The sequence below is a fragment of the Theropithecus gelada genome, chromosome 2, assembly GCF_003255815.1.
Source record: "Theropithecus gelada isolate Dixy chromosome 2, Tgel_1.0, whole genome shotgun sequence".
NCBI lineage: Eukaryota > Metazoa > Chordata > Mammalia > Primates > Cercopithecidae > Theropithecus > Theropithecus gelada.
The window spans coordinates 83,393,921-83,416,573 of NC_037669.1; the positions used below are offsets into that span (position 1 = coordinate 83,393,921).

At 41.5% G+C, this 22,653-nt stretch overlaps 1 protein-coding gene across 5 annotated transcripts in view; it reads left to right on the plus strand.

Annotated features, from left to right (window-relative positions):
• The window catches only part of ARHGEF3 (Rho guanine nucleotide exchange factor 3), a 339,692-nt gene that overhangs the window by 314,320 nt on the left and 2,719 nt on the right, over positions 1-22,653 (plus strand). For all 5 annotated transcript variants that reach the window (XM_025375789.1, XM_025375790.1, XM_025375792.1 and 2 more), the window contains 5 exons: positions 841-937; positions 1,099-1,175; positions 7,360-7,617; positions 15,106-15,276; positions 20,074-20,260. In XM_025375789.1, the coding sequence (XP_025231574.1) occupies positions 841-937; positions 1,099-1,175; positions 7,360-7,617; positions 15,106-15,276; positions 20,074-20,260 (790 nt within the window). The remainder of the gene's footprint in view (positions 1-840; positions 938-1,098; positions 1,176-7,359; positions 7,618-15,105; positions 15,277-20,073; positions 20,261-22,653) is intronic.

Consider the following 22,653-nt stretch of genomic DNA (forward strand, 5'->3'; position numbering starts at 1 on the left):
TCGCCCGGCTAGTTTTTTGTATTTTTTAGTAGAGACGGGGTTTCACCGTGTTAGCCAGGATGGTCTCGATCTCCTGACCTCGTGATCCGCCCGTCTCGGCCTCCCAAAGTGCTGGGATTACAGGCTTGAGCCACCGCGCCCGGCCAAAAAATTCTTTTTTAAACATAGATTTAGTTTTCCATGAGATTGGAAACTAAAATATAAAACTAGAAAATATTTTAGTTTTTCTTATCTTCCCCATTAGCTTTATAAAATTCCTTGAAGGTAGGAGACTTCTAAGTCTTTGTATTCTACTTCAGTGCCCTGTGTATAACTGTGTATTCTTGTTGTTTAATTTTCTCTAATAAGAGGTGATAGGATTAGCAGAGGTTTTGCTCTCTTCGTTCAAATCAGTAGTAAAGGATACCAATCACTGTTTCTTTCCTCTTTTTCTTTATTTTAAATATGTACTAATTTAAAAAAAGAATCTGCTGGTAGCTAGTTTTGAATAAAGTGGGATTTTTTTTTTAAAGGCAGGATCTTGATTTTGAAAACATATTAACAGTCAAATCTGTTCTATACCTAGGATTTGTGCTCTTTCCTAGATACATGATATACTAGAATAAAAAAGCTTTTGAAAAATCTGCTTTGGTTTCTCAACCACAAAGGCTCAAGGCAGTGCTGGTTTCTCCTCTCCTCCAGCCACACCTGTCTGCTGTTCCTGCAGCTTTATGGGAGAAGTTGTTGTTAGAGAGCCAGAAGTTTTGTTATTGGATAGGACCTATCAGGAGTTACTTACATGAACAGCGTACTTCCTCTGATTTTAAACGTTTGCTTCCATCTCTTGCCGTTTTTGTGCAGGCCTATCATGACCCCATGCTGAAACTCTCCATAATGACAGAACAAGAGTTGAATCAAATTTTTGGAACACTGGACTCTCTAATCCCTCTACATGAAGGTATAATTTTGTTCCCAGGATGAGTTGTGACTTGTAGCCTTAATTGAGTTGTCTTATTAACGAGTGAGTGATTATGAAATGCCTGCAATGTGAATAACCTACTTCCAGCCCTGTTCATATTTGACTGCCTAACAAATAAGCATCTGTTTGTTTTTTGCCAGAGCTCCTTAGTCAGCTTCGAGATGTTCGGAAGCCTGATGGCTCGACTGAACACGTTGGTCCCATCCTCGTGGGCTGGGTAAGAAAGTTCTCTGGTCTTTATTGAAGATAAATTTCAAAAATATAGATGGGAGTTTCATTTTAGCTAGACTTTTTTTTTTTTTTTTTTTACAAATACTGGTTTTGCATCAGAAAAAAAAAGCAAGTTCCTAGTAAAATTGTAATTATATTTAAACTTTGTATCTTTAAAGCATGAAAACAGTTTTTTCTTGTTACAAATTTACTGCATTTAAAAGTAACAGGGCCTTTTGCAACAAAATAAGTAAAGGTACACATGAAACTATTACTAGTCTCATATCAAATGAAGTAAAACTAGTTAATATTCTATCAGGCCAATTGCTAGTATAATATAGTCCAATAAAAATTTAGTGACTTATCCACTACCAAAAAAAAAAAAAAAAAAAAAAAAACTTTTCAGGCCATAAAAAAAATCTCATGGTCAAAATGTAGTTTTATAAACAAGATAATAAGTAAAGGTTGCTAATGTTTAGCATATTAAAAAAAACTTTTCAGGCCATAAAAAAATCTCATGGTCAAAATGTAGTTTTATAAACAAGATAATAAGTAAAGGTTGCTAATGTTTAGGATATATACCATGCTAAGTAATTTATAGGAGAGCTGGGTATTATGGTGACCTTCATCCCAACACAATCCATTCCTTTTCATAATTAAATAAAAAGAAATAAGCTGTGATCTTAGATTAGGAGTCATAAATTTATGATCCTAGGGCTGGATTTGTATTGTGTACATAAAGTTGTTGTTTGTTTGGTTAACTTATGCCAGTCAAGGCGTGTGCTCTATTTTGCCTCAGTCCCCACCACTCCCTATTCTATACATTTACGTTTCCTTCTGTGAGTACTTGAATGTTCCACCCCAGTTCCAGGTGTTTTTCGTCTGTTATGAAGCAGATAATGAGAGGAGATTACTTTGCTGACTTCTTCCAGGCAAGATTAGGTCTCTCATCACTCTGTTGCACACAGTATTCCAGAAAAATAGGCAGGAAGTACCACAACAGCTAATATTAGAGATCATTTCACTGTTTGGAGAGTGTTGTGAAGGTTATAAATCCTACTGTTGCTATGTGAGTTCTCTTTATTCAGTTACATCTGCATTTTAATCTTCCTAAAACCTTTCGGTTCACATGCCTTGATAATACATAGATGTGCAGAAAGTTTTAACATTGATCTTTTAACTTTATGTTTCTCAGTGACTGCCTTGATCAAGATACTTGATGAGAGTTTCATGACTTAGGTAGCTTTAGTTCAGGAGTCAATTTTAGCACCAAGGCTGAAATATCCCAAGGGATCTGAAAGGCAAGTAATGGTCTAAGATGAATAATTTAGAAAATATGCCTTAATATTTCAAGAGAGATCATTCATCTTATATTTTTGACTTTCATTTTATTATGAGCCATGGTAGATGTCTTAACTTCTTTAGCCCACAAAGAAATTTCTCCAAAGAGAGCCAGCCAACTAGAGACAGAGACAGAGAAGGTATAATGAGCAGAGAGTCTGCCTCAATATCTCTTAAACTTCCTGAGTCTGTGGAGTGTTTTGATACGGGGGTAAACGGAGCAGTTAGGTCGCACTCCAGAATTTGTAGGATAACTCCTCTGCTTTTGATGAGACAGCAGTACAGGACTACATGGTTTCCTTAAGCATCATATGCAAATTGTCAATTTATGCCAGAAGCAAAATTGTAGGAATTTGCCTTGTTATTAACTTTTTGCTGAAATAAACATTTGTCATGTTTATTAGAAAATTGGTGTGATCTGGGAACAGCTTTGTAGTCCTTTTCTGTACATACCCAAAGGAAGTGTGACCATGCTGGCCCATTGCTATCTGGACGCTTCAGGCATCAAATGAGGACTTGGATCTTGAAGAGCAGCCTAAAATTAAACAACTGGCCCGTTGTTGCCAGACTTCATGAGAAATGACCCTTATTTATCAGGCCCGACGAGCTGTTAAATGTTTTCCTCTTTTAACTGCAGATGTGTCCGTGTGAGTGGGAACAGTAAACCTAGGGGTACATATGTTTGAGTTCTTGTATTTTTAACAGAACAAAATAAACATCTTAGTGGACTTTGGATGAGAAAAGTCAGAGCCCATTCGACCCATGAAAAATTGATTTATTTTCCTCGCAAAGGAAAAAAGTGAGGGGGGAAAAATCCTTTTAAACAAGTGAGCCTTCCAAGTGGGACAGCCCTGGCAAGTCCTTTTGACCTTAGAATGAATCAATTACTTTTACTTTGAAGACCTGAAACAGAGTGGTTGCTTTTTTTCAGGGAACTACCCCGGTTACTGAGAATCAGTGTCCCCCCCTCCCTAGTGGGTCAGCCTGTTTGAGTAAGCCTTCTCTAGCATAAAGAAACAACCTCCAAGTGACTTATCTCCATGCCAACTTTTTTTCAATGATAAAATACTTTATAAGCTCTCCAAGGCAGAAAGTTCTCATGTTAATTTGATGTCTCATTAAATTTTAATTCCTAAGAAAGAGCCAGGGTACATGGAAGCAAAAAAAAAAAAAAAAATAGATTTGTTCACAATATTAGGGGGATAATAGAACTTCTTTAAAAAGTGAGTTTCCCTTATAAATTCTTGATAGTCTATTTAATAAAGAGATGGCGAATAGTTCAGAACTCTGAAGGTAAAGGGGAAGCAAGAAGAAGTGTCAGACTCTAGTTTTGTCTCCAGCTGAGCAAGTAGCTTCGGTTCTCTAAACGACAGTTTCTTCAATAAGAATATTCTAGGGCCCAAGCGCGGTGGCTCATGTCTGTAATCCCAGCACTTTGGGAGCCTGAAGTGGGTGGATCGCTTGAGCCCAGGAGTAGGAGACCAGCCTGGACAAAATGGCGAAACCCTGTCTCTACAAAAAAAATATTAGCTGGTATGGTGGTGTGTGCCTGTAGCCCTAGCTACTTGAGAGGCTGAGGAGGGAGAACTGCTTGAGCCTGGGAAGAAGAGGCTGCAGTGAGTCATGATCATGCCACTGCTCTCCAGCCTGACTGACAAAGCGAGACCTTGTCTCAAAAACAAAGAACTTCTTGGGACAAGTAATAATAGCTAGTACTTACTGATTCTTAATCAGAAGCCAAGCTCCATGCTACACTTTTTGTATGCTTTACCTCATTAAGGGAGAGAGGGACATTAGTATATACGTTTTGTAGGTGGAGACACTGAGGCTTGAAAGAGTCACTGACAGCTGTGTGAGTTAGGCTTTAATCTGATTCTCCCTATTTCTGAGTCTGTTCTTTTTTCCAAGACAGAGTCTCGCTCTGTCGCCAAGGCTGGAGTGCAGTGACGCGATCTCAGCTCATTGCAACCTTTGCCTCCTGGGTTCAAGTGATTCTTGTGACTCAGCCTCCCAAGTAGCTGGGATTACAGGCATGCACCACTATGCCCAGCTAATTTTTATATATTTTAATAAAGACAGGATTTTGCCATGTTGCCCAGGCTGGCCTCAAACTCCTGACCTCGAGTGATCCACCCGTCTCAGCCTCCCAAAGTAATGTGATTACAGGCGTGAGCCACCGCACCCTGCCTAGTCTCTACCTGCATTTTCACCTCTCACATTCTGAATGAGTGTCTGTATTTTGAGAACCAGATCTTGTACATTCTTCACCCTGTATAGTTAAAGATCACTTGGGGCCTTTCCTAGCTGGTGACTGAACCAGATAGCCTTTCAGGTCATGCCCAGGAAATGAGCACCCTGTCAGGTGAGAGCACAGGACCAGAGCCCCATTTGGTTGCCATGGTAGCAGGGCAGCAGGATCACAGGGAGCAGCGACCCATTGGACAGTGAGCAGCAGTGTGGTCAAGGTTCCTCACTAGTTTACATCCGATGGTTACTGCTGATTTGTTTCTTCTAATGAAAACATTGGGCATTTCCAGATCTTTTTAAAAGGTGAGGAAGTGGAAATTAAATGAAGAGGGCCTGAGGCCCTTTTTAATTAACTCTGAATATCTAAATTACAAGCCACAGTACCACGTCTGGGTTCTCTGTGTGTGTGTGTGTGTGTGTGTGTGTGCGCGCGCGTGTATAAGTACCAATTATCATTACTTTAAAATAATAGCTAGTATTTACACAAATATAAGGTTGAGGGAAAAAATTTCTGCAACTCTTTAACATAAGTAGAGAATTTTAATAACAGGTAAAGTAAGGTAGACATTTCCAAGGAATGTTAAGCTCAATAGTGAGCTTGTAAAATATTACTTTCCTGGTATCCTTTTTTTGCTTTCAGTCACTGAGGAAATAATTTCAATAAGAGGTGTAAAAGCAGCAGCAGAGTATTTGAAGTTCCAGATGCTGCCATACTTTATTTATTTATTTATTTATTTATTTATTTTATTTATTTATTTTTTGAGATAGAGTCTCGCTCCGTTGCCCAGGCTAGAGTGCAGTAGTGCGATATTGGCTCACTGCAACCTCTGCCTCCTGGGTTCAAGTGATTCTCCTGCCTCAGCCTCCTGAGTAGTTGGGATTACAAGTGTGTGCCACCATGCCTGGCTAATTTTTGTATTTTTAGTAGAGACAGGGTTTCACTATGCTGGCCAGCCTGGTCTCAAACTCCTGACCTCGTGATCCACCCACCCCAGCCTCCCAGTGTGCTGGGATTACAGGCATGAACCACTGAGCCTGGCCGCCATACTATATTTTTTAGCAATATTCCCAAACCATCAAATATTACCTAATCTTGTAATCCATTAAACATACATTTATTTGTTCATTCAGAACAGAGTGTCTGCCATATAGTAGGCCCAATGCAAAGTAGTGAGGATACAGAAATGAAAGACACTCTTTTGCCAGTGTCTTGCACTGAATCCCTCTAAAGAGCAGGTGTTACAGGGAATAGGGCTTCTTAGTACAAGAGAGAGAAACAAAAGCAGTTAGGACATTGGCTGCATTTGATTGCTTCTGGCAACTTTCTGGAGGCTGATAGCTCTTAGATTAGAATGCCAAGGCAGAAAAAGTGGATGAGAAGCCTTTTCCGTTGAGTCTCTGACATGGTGTTTGCACAGTGTGAATGATGGAATATGTCAGAGAAATGAGCATTTTGCTGGAATGAAGGCAGTGAAGGTTAAATGTTCCAAAGTCTTTAAGTTTAAATTGTTCATGACATAGTATTGTGATGTTAACTGTTAGTGATAGCCAAAACTTGTTTCTGACCTGTCAGAACTAGTTTAAAAGATTTTTATGAATGCTTTCTGCATCTGATTTTTTAGTAATCATACTTTTGCTTTAACTTCTTGAGGCTCTTTATAATTGGGTACCTTGGAATCAGGTAATCATAAACTAATGTTGACTAATATAGGTATTTGAGCCATGCAAAGGGCTGGGCTGTGGAGGATGACCCTTTGCCTCCTTTTTGTGCCACTAAGTCTTCTAGATGAGTTTCTTATTAATAATTTCAAATGAAATCCTATGGTTTTTAAAAATAAATTAGGAGGCTTTTACGTGACTGGATATCTTTGGAAGGTTAGGAAAATTCTGAACTGTATGTACATGCAGTAATTTCACTTCTTTTGTTTCTAGTTTAGTGTATTAATCTGTTCTCGCACTACTATAAAGAAATACCTGAAACTGGGTAGTTTATAAAGAAAAGAGGTTTAACTGGCTCATGTTTTTGCAAGCTGTACAGGAAGCATGGCTTGCGGGGACCTCGGGAAACTTTCAGTCATGTCAGAAGCAGAAGCAGGCATGTCTTACATGGCCAGAACAGGAGGAGGAGAGCAGCGGGGCAGGGGGTGCTACACACTTTTAAACAACCATATCTCCTGAGAACTCACTCACTATCACAAAAACAGCAAGAGGAAATCTGCCTCCATGATTCAATCACCTCCCTGCAGTTCCCTCCTCCAACATTGGGGATTACAATTCGACATGAGATTTGGGCAGGGACACAAATCCAAACCATATCACTTAAATTGGCAGAAAATGCAAACAAACTATGGTAAGAGTCTTAAGAAAGTAAACAGGCAATTAAGAAAATTACTTTGTGAAAGCAAGCCAGAGCCTAAGAAAACTGTCCACTGCCTGCCATGTTGAAGATTCCACTAGTTTCCTCCAGCCATGCAGATAAAGGAATGTCAGCCAGACCCAGAGACAAGTTAGGTATTTGTTCAGTCCCAATAAATGATGCCACTTGTAGCCTCAGAGCTCAATTATTTTGACATTCCAACCTTCTCTTTCTGTTTCCTTCTTAGCTCCCTTGCCTCAGCTCCTATGACAGCTACTGCAGCAATCAAGTAGCCGCCAAAGCTCTGCTGGACCACAAAAAGCAAGATCACCGAGTCCAGGATTTCCTACAGCGATGTTTAGAATCCCCCTTTAGCCGCAAACTAGATCTCTGGAATTTCCTCGATATTCCAAGAAGCCGTCTGGTAAAATACCCTCTGCTTCTCCGAGAAATCTTGAGGCACACACCAAATGATAATCCAGATCAGCAGCACTTGGAAGAAGCTGTAAGTTTGTTTCCTTCTTTCTCTTCTTGTTATTTCCACCATAATGGCTGGTGGATTGGGTCAGCGGGTGAATGGAAGAGTCCTTGGGTACTTAGTACTCAGGAATCTTGGGTTCCAGGCGTGGCACTGCCATCGTCCATGTTTTGATTTTACAAGTCACTTCTCCTCTCTCTGCCTCAGTTTCCTAAACTGTAAAATGCAGTGTTTACATGAAACACACTGTAAGGTCCCTTAGGCAGTAAAATTCTTGGTTTTACATAGGTGATTCTAATCTGGTGTTACAGTTGCTGACTGTGAGGGATAAGACCGTTGTGTAGATTTTAAATTTTGTTTGGTTATAAAGTAATAAGTTGCCTTTTAGCCTAGCCCCAAAGCTCATTTGTGAAGTGGACATCCATTTAAGATCTAGCTCCCTTTGGCCCCCGATTACAGTGGGTTGCCTTGTCAAACCTCCTGCTCACTAGTGGGATCCTCACTCAGCAAATGGTTATTGAGTACGGGCTGGACATGATGGCTCATGCCTGTAATCCCAGCACTTTGGGAGGCTGAGGTGGGCAGATCACCTGAGGCCAGGAGTTCAAGACCAGCCTGGCCAAAAAAGCAAAACCCTGTCTCTACTAAAAGTACAAAAAAAATTACTGGGCGAGGTGGCATACGCCTGTAATCCCAGCTACTCAGGAGGGTGAGGCACAAGAATCGCTTGAGCCCGGGAGGTAGAGGTTGCAGTGAGCTGAGATCATGCCACTGCAACTCCAGCCTAGGCAACAGAGTGAGACTGTTTAAAAAAAAAAAAAAAAAAAAAAGATTATTGAGTGTGGGCCGAGTAATCTGGGAAATACATATTTTTCCCTAGCAGCAATAGGAGACGAGGAAAAATGGGGTGCCTATCACGAGAATATTGTAAACTGTGAGCATTCCACCCAGAAAGCGCCATTCTGGTTGAAGTACTCTGCATGGTAGAGATGGCAGATGGCAGGCCATGGGGAGCGGGTGGCCTGAGCAAAGATACAAAGACAGGACAGGTTATGCCTGGGGAATATCATAGATCAGTTGGCCTGGGGTTAGGGGTCCTCTGAGAAAACAGCAGGAGAGAAGACAGAGGATATGGGTTCAGATCTGGTTATAGAGGTTTTTAAATATTTAAGAGATTTTTCCTTTGTCATGCAATTAATTGAAGTTTGTTTTTGTTTGTTGGTTGGTTTCTAAGTAGCTAGGATTCAGGATTCAAATCCCAGCTCCATCATTTACAAGCTATGTAACCTTGGACACATACTCTTGGTAGAATGGGGAACTGAGGAGGAAGAGACTGGTGATAAGGATGCAAGTTCGGAGGATGCTGTCCGGGTGTGAAAACCTGATCAAGGAGGTGGCAGTGGGGGATAGAGGCTAACAGATCATTCAAAGGGCTCATTTTCTGATGTAATCTGGGACAATAATAGAAGGAGGATATGCATAAATAATTTGAAAATCAGAAGCCTTGAACCTGCTGAGCAAACAGCCTATTTCCTCCCAGATAGGAGTTTCATAATAAGTAGTAGTAACAACAATCATGGTAATAATTGCTGGCATTGAATACCTAGTAAATCAACTTTATGTAATTTGCCTCATAGGTTATGTATCTCATTTAACCCTCACAACAGCCTAGGAGATAGCTGTTCTTATTAGGGCCATTTTCCAGATGAGGCTTGGAGGGGTTAAATAGCTCGCCCGGGTCCACAGCCAGCAATTGATGCAGTTGATGTTCAAACCCTGTCAGTGTAGACTCCAAATCCTGTGCCCTTCTACTTCTTTATGATTCTATACCTTGATGCGGGAAGCCTGCCCACCACTTTCTGTTGCCTTTATAATTGCAGAGAGCTGTCTGGTCACCAGCCTCACCGGTGCAGAACTGGGCTGGGTGCCTCCAGGTAGGATAGAAAAGAATAATAAAGGACCCTCTTCTGATTCATGAGGTATTCAGTGTATCCGGTAGGCCCAACACACAGAGATCAGGCCTGCAGTCCAGCACAGATCAGGGACGCAGGCACTGGGTTGAGGCCCATCTCACTTCATCATGTCTGTTTTTTTATTACTGGGAAGAGTGCGATAGAGTTGCCTCCTCTCCATATTTCATCCCAGCAAGTGTGTGGTCTGCAGGAATAAAAACAACAGGGAGCATGAGCTACTCAAAATCATGACTTTTTTGAAGCATGGGAGCCTGTTCTGAGTTACTGTAAAGATTTTTTTTTTAATATGGAGCATGAAAGAATACTGTTCTGTTTTTTTAAAAAAAAATACCCAGTGAGCTAAAGTTTGAATTTAAAAACAGATAAGAATGTGATTGTGTGTAATATAAAATGATGTGCTAGTAACCAGTTTCCCTAGTGCATAAAGTATGAAGCCATTTTCAAAAGTTGACTCTGCACCTGGTTATTCAGGCAGATCTGTGCATGAAACATGGTATACCTGCGTTTGAAAATGTCTGCAAAGCAAGTCTTCCAAATGCCTACTCACACAGTATACGCACAGGATTTTTTTCCCCCTCTTTACAAAATCCTCGTAGCATTACCCCAGATGAACAGAATTATTTAGCCCTGTACTCTTGGGTGCATTATGAATGTCTGATAAACATAAAACCCATAGCACCAATATAGCTTGACAAATATCCCCTGAATAAATTTCCCATCAATGAAAGGGGAAAAATCAGAGAGTGCTAAGTAAATTGCTTCCATTCCAAGGGAGTTGATTGCATTCAGACCTATGATTAGATCTAAAAAGAGGTCTTGCCTTTAATGTAGTGCCTAAACTACCACATCTTTATTAGAATTTCTTAATAATGCTTTGAGGGTTGATAAAAAATTTTTCCCAAAAGAGAACTTCTTAAAATAGGAGTTTGGATATTCAGATATTCCAGAGAACTTGGTCATTTAATGTTTTAAATTCTAAGGATTTTTCTGCCAGAAAATGATCCTGCAGAGCATCCCTTCCCCCCACCCACCACTATTTCTCAACTCCTAAAAAAAAAAAAAAATCGCTGAAATAAGTGGGAAAACAGTCCTGCTTTTGATGCAACAGCCATGAAGACTGCTATTCTTGGTTCATGGCAGGAGCCAATGAGTATCATGGCACAAGGAACCAGACAGTCAGGGCTTTCAGAGTCCACTTTGAGGATGATGAGTCCAGCACGTGTGCACTTAATCTCTGTACTGTTACCAGGTATCTCTCATCATCTCCCTTTACCAGTCCCTTCCTTCAGTTTGAACCCAGTGAGAGATGCAACAATACATTTAATTTAAATCACAACTACTGTGACTGTTGTCTGGCTAATGGCAGCCTGCTGTATGTAACTTTATGCCTCTCTGAAATTCTGCAAAATAAATCTCTCTCAAGAACCAATGCAGAGGCCAGGAGCAGTGGCTCACGCTTGTAATCCCAGCACTTTGGGAGGCCAAGGCGGGCGGATCACCTGAGATCAGGAGTTCAAGACCAGCCTGACTAACATGGAGAAGCCCCGTCTCTACTAAAAATACAAAATTAGCCTGGCATGGTGGTGCATGCCTGTAATCCCAGCTACTCAGGAGGCTGAGACAGGCGAATTACTTGAACCCAGGAGGCGGAGGTTGCAGTGAGCAAGATTGTGCCATTGCACTCCAGCCTGGGCAACAAGAGCGAAACTCAGTCTCCAAAAAAAAAAAGAACCAATGCAGAGAGATAAAACCCTCATGATATTCAGGTAGATAGAAATACAAAACATTATTTTTAATAAATGAAAGCAGACCCACAGTTACTATTATAAATGTATACATAGAACATGGAATGAGAACACTGATTGTTTCCATTGTTTTGTCTCTGTTTTTGAAACACCAGCAAAAGAAGCAGTATTTGAAACTAATCATAGCTGCATAAGGAACCGCCATGGCATTTGAGTTTATTAATCTTCATGTGATATGCCAGCTGTTCAGTTCCTGAGTTAAATTAGGAAATGAATACATATTTATGACTATAGTGCATCTTCTTTCTGGTTTCCTGGATACTTGCAGGCAACTCAGAAAATTGACTCAAGTGCTGATTAATTCCAGCTGTCCAGGTACACCTGGTAACAATTAACTGATAAGTCACAGCGACTAATGCTGAGGTCTTTAATAGTAAAGGAAAAAGCATGGATTTCACTACATATTGTAAAATATGGAAAGGTAAAAGGATAAAGTAGACATAACACAGTTGCTCAGATACCTCCCATTTGTTTTAAGCTTCTTGAAGGCAGGAATCTTCTCATTTCTGTGAATGCTACCACTTAGTCTAACATGGAACAGGTTCTCAGTAAACATTAAATTAATTTGAAGGATGAGTCATGGCTTTAGTATAGTTTGTGAAATTATTTTGTCTTGAAAGTAACAGTGAAAATCAGTCATTTTTGAAAACCAAGAAAGGAAAAAAGAAAGTAAGAAAGTATACCAAAGTGTTCTGCTATTTATTGTTTTATGTTAATAAAGCTCAAATTACTTTTACAGAATTTATATTTAATATTAGATTGACGTCAAAGGCCAAAAAGCTTCTTCTGTAACACTAAAGAGCCTATATTTTTTAAAATAAGGATTTTTTTTTTTAAATCAAAGTAGTGAGTGCTACCACCACAATTTGAGAAATAGAGAAAAGAATAAAGAAATCTTTGAAACTTTTGGCCAGGCGCGGTGGCTCATGCCTGTAATCCCAGCACTTTGGGAGGCCAAGGCAGGCGGATCATGTGGTCAGGAGTTTGAGACCAGCCTGGCCAACATGGCGAAAGCCCGTCTCTACTAAAAATACAAAATTTAGCTGGGTGTGGTGGCAGGTGCTTGTAGTCCCAGCTACTCAGGAGGCTGAGGCAGGAGTATCGCTTGAATCCGGGAAGCAAAGGTTGCAGTGAGTCAAGATCGTGCCATTGCACTCCAGCCTGGGTGAAAAGAGCAAGACTCTGTCTCAAAAGAAAAAAAAAAAAGAAAGAAAGAAAAGATATTTGAAACTCTTAATAGCTACAGAGAATGTACAGATTATGGTCTCTCCATACATTCACCAAACTTCAGCTGAAAGCTGTAAGATCTTCTGTCAAACTTGTGTAGAAGTACAAAAGTTATAACTGAGTAACAGTTTTTACCCAGTTGCTTTTGGCAGACAATATCATTTTACTGGCATATGAAAAAATAATCACTTGGCCAGACGCAGTGGCTCATGCCTGTAATCCTAGCATTTTGGGAGGCCAAGGCAGGCAGATCACTTGAGTCCAGGAGTCAGAGACCAGCCTAGGCAACATAGCAAAACCCCATCTCCATGAAACATGCAAAACTTAGCCAGGCATGGTGGCATACACCTGTGGTCCCAGCTATCAGGAGGCTGAGGTGGGAGGATCACTTGGGCCCAAGAGGCAGGGGTTGCAGTGAGCTGAGATGGCGCCACTGCACTCCAGCCTGGGTGACAGAATGAGACCCTGTCTCAATGAAAGAAAAAAAGAAAAATAATTACTTAACAATCCTAGATAGAATTTATTACTATTTTAAGACATGATAACTTCTGACTGAGCAAAGGCCTCTTTTGGAACCTTGCTTTTCAGAGATTGACTTTTCTTTTAAGTAAATGTGACGAAGAAGAAACCTTATCAACATTTTCCATCTGTTAAGTACTTTTCAGTTACCACCACAAGAACGATGGGACTTTTCACTTTTAGGGGACAGAGAATCCTGCTAAGGAAATCATTGTTCTGCCTCTGATTGGTGTCATGGAGTTTTTTATTTTTTTGAGACAGGGAGTCTTGCTCTGTCGCCCAGGCTCTAGTGCAGTGGCGTGATCTCGGCTCACTGCAACGTCTGCCTCCCAGGTTCAAGCGATTTTCACACCTCAGCCTCCCAAGTAGCTGGAATTACAGGTGGGCACCACCTCGCCTGGCTAATTGTTTTTTGTATTTTTAGTAGAGACAGCATTCACTATGTTGGCCAGGCTGGTGTGGAACTCCTGACCTCAAGTGATCTGCCTGCCCTGGCTTCCCAAAGTGCTGGGATCACAGGCATGAGCCACCGCGCCTGGCCTGGTGTCATTAAGTTTTGCTCAACTAATTTCTCATCCCTTTTCTAGCGTTTTATAACATTTAGATATATTCATATGACAGAATGGCCAACACATCAGAATAAATATCCACTGACCACATCTCAGGCGGTACTCTTGTTTTTATATTGACAACATTGCATCCACCATCACTTTGGAATCTTCTGCCCAAACTTACTCACATGTGCTCTAGACCCTGGGTGTGAGTGTATTTATACAGACTATCCCCATCATTATACTGGTGTCTTTTTTCCCATTATTTTTTCTCTGTTCTTTATAAATGTTTATATTATATCATTGAAAAAGATATCCAGGCCAGGCGCGGTGGCTCACACTTGTAATCCCAGCACCTTGGAAGGCAGAGGTGGGTGGATCACTTGAATTCAGGAGTTCGAGACCAGCCTGGGCAACATGGTGAAACCCATCTCTACTAAAAATACAAAAATTGGCCAGGCGCGGTGGCTCGTGCTTGTAATCCCAGCACTTTGGGAGGCCAAGGCGGGCGGATCACAAGGTCAAGAGATCGAGACCACCCTGGTCAACATGGTGAAACCCTGTCTCTACTAAAAATACAAAAAATTAGCTGGGCGTGGTGGTGCTTGTAGTCCCAGTTACTTCAGGAGGTTGAGTCAGGAGAATCACTTGAACCCAGGAAGCGGAGGTTGCAGTGACCTGAGATCGCGCCACTGCACTCCAGCCTGGCGACAGAGTGAGACTCTGTCTCAAAACAAACAAAAAATACAAAAATTAGTTGGACGTTGTGGCAGACACCTGTAATCCTAGCTACTTGGGAGGCTGAGGCAGAAGAATCGCTTGAACCTGGGAGGCCGAGGTTGCAGTGAGCCAAGATTGTGCTATCTCACTCCAGCCTGGGCAACAAGAGGGAAACTCCATATCAGGAAAAAAAAAAAAAAAAAGATATTCAAACCATTTGTTCAAACCCAATTTGCAAATATTGTTCGTACATTGGATTGAGTACATATAGAGAGACATTGAAGCTATTAATTGTGTCACATCCTCAAAGACAGTCCCTCTTTTGGACTCTTATATTCTGCTTTATTTTCTCTCCTTAGCCAATTTTTTTATATGGCTACATTTTCAACATTGTGAGCACGTTTTAAGAAATGTGCAGCCTGGAGCTCAATAGGTATCCCTTCCTCCCAGATAAAATTATTCATCAATATTAGTTTTATGTATAATATAAATATCTTTATATGTGTACAAATAAATGTGTATGTATGTGTACAGATGGATGGATAGATGCAGTATACTAAAAGTATTTATGTATTTTTTTCTCTTTTCCCAAAGTAGCAACTTAGATAACAGAATTAGATCCAGGTGTGTCCTGGTGTCCTTCTAGGCTGAACCCCTAAGACTTGGTGGGAATGGTGTGCTGCTTTCCTCCATACTTAATTTTCCTCTTTGTTTCCATAGATAAATATCATTCAGGGAATTGTGGCAGAAATCAACACCAAGACTGGCGAATCTGAATGCCGCTATTATAAAGAGCGGCTTCTTTACTTGGAAGAAGGCCAGAAAGACTCCCTGATCGACAGCTCTCGAGTCTTGTGTTGTCATGGTGAACTGAAGAACAATCGGGGCGTGGTAAGTAGTTACTCCCTTTAAGCAGTCTCATCCTCCTCCCCTATCCCTAATTCATTTGATGTGGAGCCTCCTCTTACAGTTTCTTCCCTATCTAGGGTCATGTTCTTTTTTTTTGAGATGGAGTCTTGCTTTGTCACCCAGGCTGGCTCACTGCAACCTATGCCTTCCCAGGTTCAAGCAATTCTCGTGCCTCGGCCTCCCAAGTAGCTGGAACTGCAGGCACGCACCACCACGCCCGGCTAATTTTTGTACTTTTTTAGTAGAGACAGGGTTTCACCATATTGGGCCAGGGTGGTCTCAAACTCCTGAGCTCAAGTGATCCGCCCACCTTGGCCTCTCAAAGTGCTGGAATTACAGGCTTGAGCCACCATACCTGTCATTCATTCTTTCAAACAAAAATTGCTTTTCCAGTGTCATTTATGTCACAAGACCATATGTGTATATGTATATATATATTCATTCATATTTTGTAATTCATATTTTGTAATTCCAATATTCAGAAAGAATTTTGGAAACCAACATAGGGTTGCCAGCTATTTATTTTGTTTGATCATGACTTTGAAAAACAAATGCAGAATAGTTAACATCTCTCACTTTGATTTAAGAAAATAAAGGATGATCTTAATAAGATGTTAGAAGGATTTAATCTCAGAAAAACAGTCTTCAGTTGAATGCATTTAACTTCTTTATTGTGGATTGGGGCCCATCCACAGACTGGCATTTTGAAACCAGTTTTTTAAAAATAACAACCTATCTTCTATTGGTTGCATATTTAGCTTTGACCTATAGATACCCATTTCCTGGCTTTTATTCCCAAGTGGATACCAATGGTTCCTCTTCTGCTATCATAGCAACTGTGCATATGTCCCTTAGAGCACTTAATATAGTGAGTTGCAATTCTCCATTTGTCTGTCAGTATATTCCATTATACCATGTTATTTTGGTGGGGGAACTGTGTTTTGTCAACCTTAGAATCTATTATGGGGACCTGGCACATACTGGGTATTCAATGAATGAATGCTTATTTAAAGAGAAAGATGAATTTGAATTATATGAGAGTTCAAAATTCATTTAGCTCACCAAGTTATTTGTATGTATAGCCAGTAGAAATTGTGTGTGTGAGTGTGTTTAAATTTCTGTGTTGAGATAACCATTGGGAGAGAGACTCTGCATTTTGATTGTATTTCATCTTCAGTATCTAGCCAACCCTTAGAATGAAAGCCAAAACTAGATTGAAGGGTTCTTAATAAAGTTTTGATAATTCAAGGGACATCCGTTTAGCCTAGACTGAGCAGACATGGAAATATTACTTGAAATCAGTAAATACATGTTATAACCCATTATCAGGGATGCTGTGGATCCAGCCAGTGCATGGTACAGTGCGGGTAATGAGGCCTATCAAGTCTGTTGCTTGAAGACGTGTGTCTGTGGGACTAGGGAGTTACTGATTGCTAGAAAGCTGCATTGTTTCTTGCTTATTTTCAGAAAGCACCTGTGGACTTCTAGTATCTGACACCAAGCTCCTTGAACGTTCTTTCTAGGAAGCCCAATGAGAAATAGGAAAATGCACTGCTCCACAGGGTGCAAGCCTATTATCTTTCTGTACATCAGTCAAGGACTGAGAACTCTCTGGTTAGATGTGCCTAGGGCATAAAGATAAACTCTAGTTTTTATTGCAGGCAGATAGATGTTTGAGAACAAAGATAGTTGGGGTGGGAGGCTTGTGGGTTTTTTTTCCCCCAGTAGAGTTGTAAAAGTCATTGTGAATAGCTGGGCTCATGCCTGTAATCCCAGCACTTTTGGGAGGCTGAGGCAGGCAGATCATGAGGTCAGGAGATCGAGACACCATCCTGGCTAACACGGTGAAACCCTGTCTCTACTAAAAAATACAAAAAAAAATTAGCCGGACGCGGTGGCGGGTGCCTGTAGTCCCAGCTAGTCGGGAGGCTGAGGCAGGAGAATGGAATGAACCCAGGAGGCGGAGTTTGCAGTGAGCAGAGTTCCTGCCACTGCACTCTAGCCTGGGCGACAGAGCAAGACCCCATCTCAAAAAAAAAAAAAAAAGTCACTGCGAATAAAGTCTTGGGTCAGAAAAAAAGCACAGTAGTTTGAGGGCAGGAAGGAGCTGAGACCAATAAGAGAAATTATCAGTGAACATTCATAAATGACTTTTTTGCTTGTTTGTTTGTTTGTTTGTTTGTTTTTTGAGACAAGAGTCTTGCTCTGTTGCCCAGGATAGAGTGCAGTGGCATGATCCTGGCTCACTGCAACCTCCACCTCCCGGGTTCAAGCAGTTCTTGTGCCTCAGCCTCCCGAGTAGCTGGGATTACAGGCACCCACCACCATGCTTGGCTAATTTTTGCATTTTTAGTAGAGATGGGGTTTCACCATGTTGGCCAGGCTGTTCTTGAATTCCTGACCTCAAGTGATCCATCCACCTCGGCCTCCCAAAGTGCTGGGATTACAGGAGTGAGCCACCGTGCCCACCTGAGTTGTATTTTTAAAAGGTTGCCCAGACAGTCTCAGCCCACCTTGGCTAGAAAATTGATAGAAGTAGAAACAGTGTAAAAATCTGATTATTCCAAATACTGTACATTAAAACAATCCCCAAAAGAAAATTCTTAACAATTATTTCCGCAACTACCACACCAAAAAGCCTTTAACTTGGTTTTGTGCTTTATCCTGTTTTTCAGTCTTCTTAAATATACATTTTATTCCCTCTAGCCAAGATTTGGTTGGGTTTTGTTTCTGTGTTTGTGTGTGTTTGGGAGGTAGTAGGGATAGGGGTGGGAGACGTATGGGTTTCTTTTTTCCCAAATTTAAAATGATCTAATAATATTGAGTGTGCTTCCACTATCCCAAGTCAAAATTCTAATCCAAAGTTTTTAATTCAGTTCCCATTTTTGTTTTAGATCCAGGGGGTATATGTGCAGGTTTGTTACAAGAATATACTGCATGGTGCTGAGAATGGGCTTCTATTGATCCCATCATCACCCAGATACTGAACATAGTACTCGATAGGAAGTTTCAGCCCTTGCCCCTCTCACTCCCTCTTGCCTTTTAAGAGTCCCCAGTGTCTGTTGTTCCTATCTTTATGTTCATGCGAACCCAAGTGAGAACCTCTCCTCTTCTGGTCTCTCCCCTTTAAGACCGCTGGATTGACATTCCCAAATATTTCCACCAGAAAGCTAGAACCTAGTTGCAAAGTTGTGGATATTTTCACTTCAGTTCCTAAGCATTTCCAAACTGTGAGAAGAGTCTGGCACTTAGCATTGAATGGAGCAAATTTACCCCAACTCCACCAAGCACACCTGCTTTCATAATGGGGCCTAAAACAAGCCTTCATTTTTGCAATTTTCTTTTTGCCCACATCACACACATCAGTTGTCAACTTTTCGCTTCAGAGAACCAAGGTTCTGATGAACTTAACTGAGAAGGAAAATGTGGATCTTTTTTTTTTTTTGAGACAGAATTTGCTCTTGTCTCTCAGGCTGGAATACAATGGCCCGATCTCAGCTCACTGCAACCTCTACCTCCTGGGTTCAAGCAATTCTCCTGCCTTAGCCTCCTGAGTAGCTGGGATTATAGGCACCCGCCACTGCACCCGGCTAATTTTTGTATTTTTAGTAGAGATGGGGTTTCACCATGTTGGCCAGGCTGGTCTTGAACTCCTGACCTCAGGTGATCCACCCACCTCGGCCTCCCAAAGTGCTGGGATTAGAGGTGTGAGCCACCCCACCCGGCCTGATGATCTTTCTTTGTGGCTGTGTCAGCATACTCTGGTTCCCTCAGGAATGAGCAGTCTTCTGATTTGGAGTTCCTGGATAAAGCTGATAATGACTCTGTGGTTGAAGGAACAAGTGTTTTTTATGGGTTTGGAAAGCAAAGATTAATATTAGCTTTGATATACCAGTCTCATTTTTTATAGACTATTTGTAATTTTGATGTTTTAGAATTTTTTTTTTTTTTTTCCGGAGACAGTCTCGCTCTGTCACCCGGGCTGAAGTGCAGTGGTGTGATCTCGGCTCACTGCAACCTCTGCCTCCTGGGTTCCAACGATTCTTCTGCCTCAGCCTCCCGAGTAGCTGGAATTACAGGCGCCCCCACCCCCCCAACCTTGCCTGGCTAGTTTTTGTATGTTTTGTATTTTTTAAATTTTTTTAGATGGAGTCTTGCACTGTCGCCCAGGCTGGAGTGCAGGCATGAGCCACGGCGCCCGGCCTAGTTTTTGTATTTTTAATAGAGATGGGGTTTCACCATATTGGCCAGGCTGGTCTCGAACTCCTAACCTCAAGTGATCCGCCCACCTCAGCCTCCCAAAGTGCTAGAATTACAGGTGTGAGCCACCACATCCGGCCTGCTTACTTAGAATTATATTGAGTAATAAAACCAAAGCCAAGAGAGTGCTAACTTTTTTTCCCTTCATTACCCTCTTGATTCTATTTCCCTTTCTCGTTTTTTTCTTATAGGAGCTGGGGCAGATATGTCTGTACAAGTTGTGAATTGCAATATGAATAGGGCCCCCAAAGTTGGCAACCCTGGCTGCAGGTATCTGTAGGCAGAAGGGCTTTCTCCACTGAGTCCCTAGGGAGGTGCTTCTACAGGAAGGGCAGTGGACATATCTGGAAGTGCCTGCATCATGCCCAACTTTGGTTCTCCTGAAGGTAGATTTGAACCTAGGAGTTCATAATCCAGTGTGAACCTGGTACCTGGGGACCTCTCTATCCACAGAGGTCCACATATCAACCACTCATTACATTATTGCTTAGTGAAAGCCTGTGGATTTTTTTCTTCTAGAAACTGCATGTTTTCCTGTTCCAAGAAGTGCTTGTGATCACTCGAGCCGTCACCCACAATGAGCAGCTTTGCTACCAGCTGTACCGTCAGCCAATCCCCGTGAAGGACCTCCTGCTGGAAGACCTCCAGGACGGAGAAGTGAGGCTGGGTGGCTCCCTGCGAGGGGCATTCAGCAACAACGAGAGAAGTATGGATAGCAGTCGGGGTTGACATGTTGAACGTTTTTGGCTGTGGTAGTTTGGAGGGAGTGGGCAGCTGGTGGAAAGAGAAAAGCCAGTCTTGAAGTCAAACTGCATTTGAATGCGTCTCATCACTTCCTCATTATGTACTTTGTTTGGCCCCTGTGATTCTCAGTTTCTCATCTCCAAAATGGAAATGCATACGTACCTCCTTCATAAGATTGTTATAAGGATTTAGTAAGATACTCCAAGTGAACCTATCTGCACATCGTTAGTGCTCCTTAAGTTCTCTTTCTCTGTCTTTTTCCATTGGATAAAAACATGCTTAAAACCAGATAGTCCCTACGTGGATACCATTTGTATTATGGTGGTTTTTGCAGTTGAACTGGTAGACTTGTCCCTAAAGAGACATAAGAATGGTCAACTGGAATGTGGGTTCATCTGTAACATTACTCAGTGGGCCTAATTTAAGACTTCATAAATGAATTAATTAAAAGAAGCCAAGATAGCAATATCTATCGAGTATCTAACATGATACTCAGTGAAACAAGCAGGTAACTTCCTTCCCCTATGGAGCTTGCATTGTGATGGAGGAGAAAGATGATAAGCAAATGAATACTTTAAGTGTTGTTAAGAAAACTTAAAACCCAGTAAGGGAATAGGAAGGGATAGCAATAGGAGGTCTGTTTTATTTTTATTTATGTAATTTTTTGAGACAGAGTCTTACTCTGTTACCCAGGCTGGTGTGTGGTGGCGTGATCTCAGCTCACTGCACCCTCTTCCTCCTGGGTTCAAGCAATTCTTGGGGCTCACCCTCCCAAGTAACTGGGAATACAGGCGCGGGCCACCACACCTGGCTGTTTTTTGTATTTTCAGTAGAGACGAGGTTTTGCCATGTTGGTGAGGCTGGTCTCGAACTCCTGGCCCCAAGTGATCCACCCACCCAAAGTGCTGGGATTACAGGCCCCCAGGCCCCGCCTGGAGGTCTGTTTTAAATGAAATAAGGAATACTTCTTTGAGAAAGTAACCTTTGAGCTTCCTAGGTTAACACAGGCATCATACTGTCAAAGTAATTAGTGTGTACTGCCTTCTACCTACTGATCAATCCCTCTACCCTAGGAGTAGGAGTAGTAGAAATAAGAGCTTATGTTTCTTGAGTATTGACTATGTGCCAGGCATTTTATAAGCATTTACATGTATTACATTTATTCCTCATAACAACCATATAAAGTAGGTTCTTGTTTTCTTCATTTTACAAGTTAGGAACTAAGATAGAGGATTTAAGGTACTTGCCCAAGATCAAAGGGTGGAGCCTAAATTTGAAGGACAGAGATTAGCTTCTAGCCGAAGATGGCTAGCAGTAAAACATTTTGGCCTCCTCTCCCTCTGTTCCTTAGTCTCTAAGCCATTGGAAGTGGTGGTGGTTCCCAGTCTACTGGCTGCAGGGTTAGTGCAAAGAGACAGACTGCAGATGTTTCTGTGAACCAAGCATTGCATGTGGCACACAAGGCCCATTAAATGTCCATTATATTGTTGTTATTAAATAGGCCAGGCATGGTGGTTTACACCTGTAACCCCATCTTTTTGGGAGGCTGAGGTGGGTGGATCACCTGAGGTCAGGAGTTCGAGACCAGCCTGACCAACATTGCAAAACCCTGTCTCTACTAAAAAAATACAAAAATTAGCCAGGCGTGGTGGTGCGTGCCTGTAATCCCAGCTACTTGGGAGGCTGAGACCGGAGAATCACTTGAACCCAGGAGGCAGAGGTTGCAGTGAGTGAAGATTGTGCCACTGTACTCCAGAGCAAGACTCCGTCTCAAAAAAAAAAAAAAAAAAAGATTAAATAAAATGTCTTCCATATTGTGGACTACCATTTCTTTTAAATGCAGATAGCCCCTGTTGAGGTAATTAAAATGTAATTTCATTTGACAATGAAACCAAGTTTGTCTACATATATCTTCTCCATCATTGAATACTAAGTGTATAGATACTCTCGTGGAGAAACATGGGCATGTTTTAATATTAAAAAGAGCCTCTTAAACTGAAAAAAAGCTCTAGCTTGGTCTACTTATTGAAATTACAGATTAGGAAACCCACTTTTAGATCTACTGAATCAGAATCTCTCAAAAAGGGCCTGGGGATTTATTTTTATTTTTACTTTTTGAGAAAAGGTGTCACTATATTGCTCAGGCTGATCTCAAACTCCTGGACTCAAGCAGCGCTCCCACTTCAGTCTCCTGAGGGCATCTGTCTTTTTCTTTTTTTTTTTTTTTTTTTTTTTTTTTTGAGACGGAGTCTCGCTCTGTCGCCCAGGCTGGAGTGCAGTGGCGCGATCTCGGCTCACTGCAAGCTCCGCCTCCCGGGCTTACGCCATTCTCCTGCCTCAGCCTCCCGAGTAGCT